Source organism: Tiliqua scincoides, chromosome 10, assembly GCF_035046505.1.
Source record: "Tiliqua scincoides isolate rTilSci1 chromosome 10, rTilSci1.hap2, whole genome shotgun sequence".
Classification (NCBI taxonomy): domain Eukaryota; kingdom Metazoa; phylum Chordata; class Lepidosauria; order Squamata; family Scincidae; genus Tiliqua; species Tiliqua scincoides.
Genome location: NC_089830.1, coordinates 20,129,900 through 20,139,566, shown reverse-complemented (window position 1 = coordinate 20,139,566; position 9,667 = coordinate 20,129,900). Strand labels below are relative to the sequence as shown.

Below are 9,667 nucleotides of genomic sequence, written 5' to 3'. Positions count from 1 at the left end.
GTGGCCTCCCAGACCCATGGAAGGCCTTCCAAGGCCTCTGGAGGACCATAAAACATCACTTCCTATTTTAAGGCCCTTAGAAGGTCCTAGAAGGTGGGGGCAGCAGCACCTGCAGACTTGCTCGGATAGCACAGTGGCCAGGGCTGCCATTGCACTCCGACAATGGAGATGTGTGGATCAGTGAATGAATGAAGCACCAGAGCTACTGCAAAACCACTCACCAGCCAGCAAAATCTCTGGCCCTCCAGGCATCGATGACCTCAGCAATGTTTCCCACCACCTTTCCATTGGGTAGAATCAGGTCATCGGAACTGTCCCCGTTGAAGTTTCCACAGGATGCACACAGCTTCCCTGACAGGCTGTCCTTGGCCTTCACTGTTACTTCCCCTCGGAGCCCAAAGATAACCTGAAGTGCAGTCCCATGGTTGATGGTAAGAACTTCCTGGGATAGGCTCACAGACACAGTTTCGGAGACTTTCACTGGGAGCTTTGCTGGCTGGCCATTCACCTGGAACACGCAAGGACATAAGAGCCTCATTGAATCAGGACAAAGCCCATTTAGTCCAGCTTCCTGTATCTCACAGTGGCCCACCAGATGTCTCAAAGACCACACAAGACAAGAAATTACCAACAATGCATTGCCACTCCCTTGCATCTGGCATTCGTAGACAGCCTACTTCAGAAACCAAGAGGTTGCATGTACACATCATAGCTTGTAAACTGTGATGAACTTTTCCTGCAAAAATCTGTCCAAACCTATTTTAAAGGCATCTGAGCCAGGTGCTGTCTCCAGATCCTGTGGCAAGGAGTTCCACAGATTAATTACACACTTGGTAAAGAAATATTTTTCTTTTTTTTGCCAGTTCTAATTCTCCCACCACACAATTTTAGTGAATGCCCCCTGGTTCTGGTGTTGTACGAGATGGGAAATAACATCCCTCTATTCACTCTGTCTACCCCATGCCTAATTTTATGATGCCCCGCCCCCCCAGGCATCTTTTTTCTAGGAGGAAGAGCCCCAGACGTTGCTGCCTTTCCTCATAAGGAAGCACACTAGCAAAGACAGCATGGCAGACTTCAAGATCGTTCAACACAATCACTTTGATTGTGTTCCCTCTTTTTCTCCCATAAGAACATAAGAACAGCAGCACTGGATCAGGCCATAGGCCCATCTAGTCCAGCTTCCTGTATCTCACAGCGGCCCACCAAATGCCCCAGGGAGCACACCAGATAACAAGAGACCTCATCCTGGTGCCCTCCCTTGCATCTGGCATTCTGACATAACCCATTTCTAAAATCAGGAGGTTGCGCATACACATCATGGCTTGTACCCCATAATGGATTTTTCCTCCAGAAACTTGTCCAATCCCCTTTTAAAGGCATCCAGGCCAGTCGCCATCACCACATCCTGTGGCAAGGAGTTCCACAGACCACAAGTTCTATCTACTCCCACCCGCAAAGCCCCCCACCACAACAGGGGGTACCAAGCCAGGTTGGCTTACCCAAGCCTCCTTGTTCTTGCTGATGGCAACGAAGGCCTCTCGGAAGAAGACATAGACTGCCGCGCCAGCCATCACTTCGCCGTCACTGCATCCCCTCATGTCCACAATCACCCGGAACCAGCTGCGGGCCATGTTGTCACACAGGGAGGCCACCTCGTAGACCCCGTTGTAGAGTATTTCCCCAGAGGCACCATCAAAAGTGGTGAGCTGGCCTCCTAAGGTGAGTGTACACTGGCCTTCCTGCCTCACACACCCACGCACGCCGTTCTTGAGTGCGCAGGTTTCCCCTTTCTTGCAGTCCACCTCCTCACAGATGAGGTGACCTGAGGCATGGCAGGTACATTTCTCAGAGCAGTCCTTAGAGATTACACTTTCTTCAGCCTAAGAGGGGAATTCCCAGACAAACAAGCTCATGCATAATGCTGTGGAATGATGTCCCATAAGAAAATGTTAATTGTATTTTTTAAAATGTCATTTTTAAATGCTGAAATGAGTACAGCTGTGTCCAGTTCCCATTCATAAGATATATGAAGAGTCCAGCTGGAACAGACCAAGGGTTCAGCTTCTTGGATCTCACAGTGGCCCACCAGATGTCTCAGAGAAACTGCATCCTGGTGACACACCCTTGCACCTGGCATTCTGAGATAGCCTACTTCTAAAACCAGGAGTTTGCACAAACCCATCCTGGCTTGAAAACCGTGATGGACTTTTCCTCTATAAATCCGTCCAATCCCCTTTAAAAGGCATCTAGGCCAGGTGACATCACCAGATCCTGTGGCAAGGAGTTCCACAGATTAATGACACATTGGGTAAAGAAAACTTTGCTTTAAAATATAAGATCGTATTTAGAATAAAATATATGTTTAAAATTGGTGGTTGGCAACCTTCAGTCTCGAAAGACTATGGTATAAGCCTACAGCACCCAGTGTTCCCAGGCGGTCTCCCATCCAAGTACTAACCAGGCCTGACTCTGCTTAGCTTCCAAGATCAGACGAGATTGGACATGGAAAGACTATGGTATAAGCCTACAGCACCCAGTGTTCCCAGGCGGTCTCCCATCCAAGTACTAACCAGGCCTGACCCTGCTTAGCTTCCAAGATCAGACGAGATTGGACATGGAAAGACTATGGTATAAGCCTACAGCACCCAGTATTACCAGGCGGTCTCCCATCCAAGTACTAACCAGGCCTGACCCTGCTTAGCTTCTGAGATCAGATGAGATTGGGCATGTGCAGGGTAACAGTTGCTGCCTATGTCTTTCAAATAAAGTACACCAAGTCTGATTTTGACTTGCTGAGAGTGGAGTTGTAGGAGTCTGTTGAGCTGACTGTACCGCATCAGAGACTGCCAATGGGGGGAAACCATTATGAATGCCCCCCTATGTTAAACACAACCACAGTGCTTCTTGTCAACAGAAAACTAACACAGCTGGGAGAGGTTGAGAACATTTCTCCTTTCTGTGCTAATTTTTTTAGTGGCACCCCCAGAATGACACCCCCAACTTGCAGCCTGAAGTATTCCCACCCACTCTTACCACCACAGAATTTGGTCATCTTTTTCCCCACATCCTGCTGCTTTTCTAGTCCAGACCACAGTGACTTGAGAGGATCAGTTCATTGCTTCTGCAGCTCCTTTATGGTCCTTGAATTTAAAAAAATCCATCACTCACCTTGATGTAGCGCCCCTCATGCACGCAGCCACATCTGTCCATGGGAACACATGTCCCTCCATCAGACATGTAGCCAGCTTTGCACTGGCAGCCTTCAAAGCATTTATGAGTGCAGAGGAGGGGAGCAGACAGACCGGAACAGGTCTGGTCACAGGACCTGGTGCACAGTTCGTAGTGGCTGTTGGATGGGCAGGAGAGAGCTGGGGACAGAACACAAAATTAATGTTGTCCAAGAAAAGCTAAAACAAACCAGCAAATTTATTTCAGACATAAAACACCAGAGAAAGAAGCAAAGTAGAATTCCAGTGTGCAACCTGTACTGTTGGCAACCTTCAGTCTCGAAAGACTCTGGTATCGCGCTCTGAAAGGTGGTTCTGGAACAGCGTCTAGTGTGGCTGAAAAGGCCGATTCGAGAGTGACAATGCCTTCGACACTGGAAGCAAGTGCAGTCTGTCCCTGGTCTGTCTCCCTGGCTGTGGGCCTTCCTTCTTTGCCTCTTTGCCTCAGTCTGTTGGCCAAGTGTCTCTTCAAACTGGGAAAGGCCATGCTGCACAGCCTGCCTCCAAGCGGGCCGCTCAGAGGCCAGGGTTTCCCACCTGTTGAGGTCCACTCCTAAGGCCTTCAGATTCCTGTTGCAGATGTCCTTGTATCGCAGCTGTGGTCTACCTGTAGGGCGCTTTCCTTGCACGCGTTCTCCATAGAGGAGATCCTTTGGGATCCGGCCATCATCCATTCTCACGACATGACCAAGCCACATTGCCTAGAAGGCTTAACTGAACCACCTATAGTAGTGGTCCTCACACTTTTGGCACTGGGACCCACTTTTTAGAATGAGAATCCATCAGTTCCCACCAGAAGTGATGTCATGACCCGAAGTGACATCATCAAGCAGGGAACTTTTTAACCATCCTAGGCTGTAATCCTACCCACATTTACCCAGGAGGAAATCCCATTGACTATCATTGTTGAAAGCATATACATAATAGCCTGTTAAAAGTACGGGTGTGTAACATTTCCCCAAATGCAGTCACATACCATGGCAGCATCAAGCCTTAATATTTTAAAAATAAACTACTGAAATGAAAGGGAACCCACCTGAAATTGGCTCACGACCCACCTAGTGGGTCCCGACCCACAGTTTGAGAAACACTGACCTTGCACTAGGGGACTGTGTCGGGGACTGTGATGGTTCTGAAGCCACCAGCAATGATTGGCTGACCTTCCCTAACATCAGAGAGAGTCAGAGCAGATTGAAGAGCCTCTCTCTGCTATTGGCTGAGCTGCTGATATCCTAGAGAGAGTCAGGGTGGGCAGAAGGATTACATCTTTTCTTCTCAAGTGCCTACCTCCTTCTTGGAAGAGAAAGGAGGAGGCCGAGAGGAGGAAGAGATGGATCTCTGGAGGTTGTGAAGGAGCGATCCAGAGGAAATCAGGGGCAGGGCCTCCAAGAGGAATTCTATCAGGGGGTACAAAGTTTCTTTGGGACCCCTTCCCAAAGGGAGAGGGGGTGAAACAGAGGGAAGGGGGGCAATAGGGATGAGCACCACTTCTGTAGCAGCTGTAGCCCCACAGCTGTGTCCCTGAGCTCCCATCCACTCCTTCATTGTAAGCAGACCCACAAGCCAAAGAGCTCCTGGAACAGGCCAGCTTCCTCCCAGATGTGATACTGTTAAGGAATGTATGCATTACTGGGCCTGGTGCGTGTGGCTTTTGGCAGTAGTTATTGCCATGTGCGTTCCGTGTGGGCAAGTGCGTCTGGGTGAGATTGGAAAACGTAAGATCCCAAGAGATTTCTGGGGCCCCCTCCTTTGGTTCCTGGACCCCCTTTCTGACCCTGGGGCTGGGTACAAATTATCCCCTTTACCCCCCTCTCCTAGGTCCTGATCAGGGGCACACTGAAGATATGAGAAGAGAGGGGAAAGTGAGAGAGAACACGCACAGGGAGGGGAACACCGTACGGTCAGGAGCTACAGAGGAACCATAAATGAATTTGAAAACACAGAGAGAAAGAGAGAAATCTTGGACTTCAGGCTTCCAAACACATTGATTACAGCAGAAGCGGATTCCTTCTTAAACTCACGGCAGAAGGAGTCTGTCCTCCAAGCCTTGATGCTTGCTCCAGCAGCTTGGCAGGCAGCCGCGTAGCCCTGAAGGCTCTCGCAAAGCACCTCCTTGTCCCCGTCGGCTGCACACATGGCATACAGACAGTGATCGAAATACCAAGCCGGCTTCACCATAGAGTGGCAGGCACCAAATGGACCCGAGGAGGCTTGGATCATCCCACAGGAGCTCTCAACGCTATAAGGGCTTGTCTGGAGTGCCTCGCAGTTGCGGCAAGCCTGCCCACAGCCATCAGAACAATGGGCCTCGTTCTCAGCAGAGACCTTCCAGGAGGCCCCAAATTCCGTCACGTTCGGCGTGCTCCTGTCATCAGGCAGCTGGAATTCATCTCTTTTGACACCATTGAAGTTGCCACAAAGGCCACACATGTGTCCTTGGTAGACACTGGGGACTGAGACCAAGATATAATGGGAGGAATCATAGAGGACCTTGAGGCCAAAATCGGTCTGGACCACAATATTCTTCCCTTCTTGATTCACCCAGATTTTCCTCCTCTCTATCACCAATGGCAGGGTGTAAGTCTCTCCATCTACCTGTGCCAACAAAAGGAGAAGCCATGGGCCGCAATTAGAATGAAGACTGGCAGGGCACCACTTCAAATGTCACTGGGAAGCAGAAGCAGTGGCATAGCTAAAGGGACAAAGGGGGTCAATTTCCCCATGGTGCCACACCCGGGGGGTGTCAGGGGTGCCTTTTGGGGGCCTTCTAAGACCTGGGGAGGCTATGCGCAGGCTCCCCAAGCCTTGGAAGGCCTGAGAAGGCCTTAGAAAGGTACTTCTGGTTTTTCACCTCAGAATAATAATAATAATCCTCAGACTTTATTCAAGGCGGTTTACATAGGCAGGCTGATTAAATCCCCGTAGGGATTTTTACAATTGAAAGAAGGTTCTATCTTTCAAGAACCAGAACAGTCCAGATGTTTCACTCTGATCTGGTTTCACATTCTGGCCTCCATCCTCCCACGCTCAGAGCAGATGGAATAACTCGGCTCAGCTTGTCAGCTGCTTCAAGGTCGCATGGTGCCGATAGCCTCGAACTGGCGACCTTCAGATGTTCTCTTCAGGCAAATGGAGGCTCTACCCTCTAGACCAGACCTCCTGCCGCCCTCTAGACCAGACCTCCTGGATGCCGGTTTCCATCTACGGATTTTATTATCCACAGGTTTTGGCATCCATGGGGGTTCTGGGAAAGGAACCCCCATGAATGCCAAGGTTAGATTGTATTTAGAAAACGACAGTCAGCATCAGATGGGCTGTGGCATACCAAAATAATATGTCATTTCTTGGATTCATGAATGATTTATTTTAAAGAGGGAGAAACAAAAACCCAAAGATCATGGTTGGGTGAGCAGTTCTTACTGGAAATATCACTCAACTCACTTGGTTTCCCTGACCAAGTAGGAAACTTTCACACATCAGAGTGAACACCTGGCTGCAGGTGAACATGAATTGCTGGAGGAGAGATCTGTGGGAGGGTAACAATCAAAGTACGAACAGAAAAGGGAACCTACCAGAATCTTCCAGTTCATTCCTTGTGCAAGGCTGATGATGTAACCATGAATAGTGATGACAACCACCTTTGGCACCACTTGTCCGACACCTGAGCTCTCATTCTCCACCACCACAGAAAACCGCACAAGCCCAGCATCCGTACTGCAGACTTTGGCTAAGGTGTAGGCGCAGGATCCTGGGAAGTTGAAGGCCTTCCCATCAAAGGTGAGATAGTGGGTCCCTCCCGTCACACTGCATGTGCCGCAGCCAATGGGGTGGCAGCCTTGGATGCCGTTCTTCACCTTGCATTCCTCATGGACCCCACAGGAGACCTTCTGGCATTCAACGACCCCATTGTCTGTGCAGTGGCATCTTTCCTGGCAGGTGGCTCCGGGGTAGAAATCATCTCCCTTCTTGTAGTACCTGCCTTGATGCACACAACCGCAGTCCCCGATGGGGACACACCAATCTCCACTCAGGACAAACCCAGCATTGCAGTAACAGCCTTCTTTGCAGGACATCTGGCACCCATCAGGAGCCGAGAGGCCGTGACAGGTGGCAGGGCAGCCATTTCCGCAGAGGTCGTAATGGGAATTGCGTGGGCAGGAGAGGCCTGCAAGGAAACAGTGATCATGAAGAGCTAGGCAAGAACAGCCATTTTTTAAATCAGTGTATTGTTTCAGCAAGAGCAGACTTGGGGTATTTGAATCTGCATTCTATTCTGTTTCTGACTCTGAAGCAAAATTATAAAATTAGTTATAACTTTTAAGTCTATTTTTAAAAACCCTACAGTTTTTACTATGAAACATCCTGTTTGGTTACCAGTAAGCATATCTGTGACACCCAGAAGGCTATATTTGCATCATCAGAGTCTTATTTAAAAGCCAATGGCGTGTGGGCAGAAGGTAACTCTGTAATTTAAACAGACCTCAGTGTTCATTCAATTTCCAAGGCCTGCCTGGTTTGCCTTAGCGCCCACCTGCCCATCCCAAGGCTGCCCAGTCTCTCTGTGACGTCAGAGCAGCTAAGCCAATCACATTTGGGCAGGTCGCAAGCCACCTGATTAATTACATGGCGTCAACACTTTCCATGGGAGATTCTATTGCATCACAAGGTGAAATGGTGTCATCGGGCCACACTGATGTGCTGGAGGTATCAAAACACACCTTAGAAAGCCTCACAGCCATTCCAAGTTATGGCCATTCTAGAAGCCACTAGAGTCAGGAACTCAGGAATATTCTCGGAAATTTTGGAAGGAAATGGTTGCCTTCAAACTTTGCCCCAGCAAAGCTACCAGAGGGCATTGATACGTCCTCGGTCACATTCTCCAGGTCTTACCCAGATTTGCTCCAGCCAAACAACCAGAGGGCATTGATACATCCTCAGTCATGTTCTCCAGGTCTTACCCAGATAAAGCAGATCTCAATACTTACTGCAGAAGGAGGTCGATCTCCATTCTCCAATCTGAATTCCCTGAGCTTGGCAGGCTGTCACATAGGCACTGATTGCACTACACAGGATATCATGGTGGCCCTTGTAACGGCAGGTATCAAAGACACAGTCATCTAGGTAGGGTGTTGGATCAATGGCTTCATGACACTGCTTGAACGGTCCATCTGTCCTAACAAGGATCCCACAGTATGGATCCCGGCTGTAGATTTGTTTCTCTGCTTCTCCGCACGTTGGACAGTCATTGGTGCATCCATTCACGCAGCCAGGAATCTCACCTACCTTCCAGCTCTCTGCAAACTGGATAACACTTGCTGCCTGTTTCCCATCCTTCAAGGTCAGATCATCATTGGGATTCCGGTTGTTGTTGCCACAGAGTCCACAAAGCGCATCGAGATAGCTGTTGGGGACTCTGACACGGACAAGTCTGTCCCAGCTGAAGGTCACAGTGAGGTCAAACTTTGTTGTTACAAGTACATGGGCTCCACCGATGTAGACCTTTACCTTTTCCTCATCATAGAAGGGCAAGTTCACAAATGCTCCATCGACCTATAAGAAATGTAGAGAACGCTGTCAACATACCTAAACAAAGGCAACCAAAATCAATAGATATAGATAAAAACCCTGCAAATCCATACATATAAGTAAAAGCTCTGCCAACACATGCATCTTACAAAGCCATTTTTTTAAAGTAAATCATGCCAAGTTTCTTTATGGAAACCGGAGCAAAGATCTGAAAATGTTCACCAAGTGCTTCTAAGACAGCAATTTCTCTCTCCCTTGCTCCATGCTAAAACAGGGCATTCTGAGAAAGCTATAATTCAATTCCTTCTAGCAGGTGATGTAGAGCATGCAACCCTCTCAGTCGCACAGTTCCTAAATTTGAGTAATTTGAATCGAGCCAAGCTTTCTGTAGCAAGTAATCACTGAGTACATTACATCTTTGGCAATATCTGCAGAGTAACTGCAGAGTAACTGATTGTTTTGTTTTTTAAATAATCCATGTTTGTATGTAAAATGTATTGTACGTTTGTATCTGTGTGTACACGTAGGTGTGCACATATACATATATTTGTGTACTACTTAGGTTTATATTCTCTCTACGGTTTCCGTACAGAGTCTTCACCTACCAAATGTTTATGCCTAATAAAGGTTGACTTGACTTGACTTGACACCAAGTGCTTCATCAAGTATCTTACTAATTTCATAACAGCTTCTAAGACCAGCTAGTAAAAATAGCCCCATGTTACAGTTTGACGGTTCAGGGGCTGACAGTAAATGGCTTAGGGCCAAATCCCATCTGATTTTCCAGTGCCAGTGCAGCTATGACAATGGGGTGTAAACTGCATCCTGTGGTGGAGAGGCAATCACAGAGCCCTCCTCAAGGTATGGGAACATTTGTCTCCTTACGTCGGGGCACAGATGCTGGAAAGTTG

General features: G+C 48.4%; 1 protein-coding gene across 1 annotated transcript in view; it reads right to left on the bottom strand.

Annotated features, from left to right (window-relative positions):
* Positions 1–217: 217 nt before the first annotated feature.
* The window catches only part of LOC136661527 (IgGFc-binding protein-like), a 34,025-nt gene continuing 24,575 nt past the window's right edge, over positions 218–9,667 (bottom strand). Inside the window, exons 16-21 of the mRNA XM_066638811.1 lie at positions 8,216–8,780; positions 6,803–7,395; positions 5,252–5,825; positions 3,172–3,371; positions 1,503–1,883; positions 218–508 (exon numbers count right to left, since the gene is read on the bottom strand). Coding sequence (XP_066494908.1) covers positions 218–508; positions 1,503–1,883; positions 3,172–3,371; positions 5,252–5,825; positions 6,803–7,395; positions 8,216–8,780 — 2,604 coding nt within the window. The remainder of the gene's footprint in view (positions 509–1,502; positions 1,884–3,171; positions 3,372–5,251; positions 5,826–6,802; positions 7,396–8,215; positions 8,781–9,667) is intronic.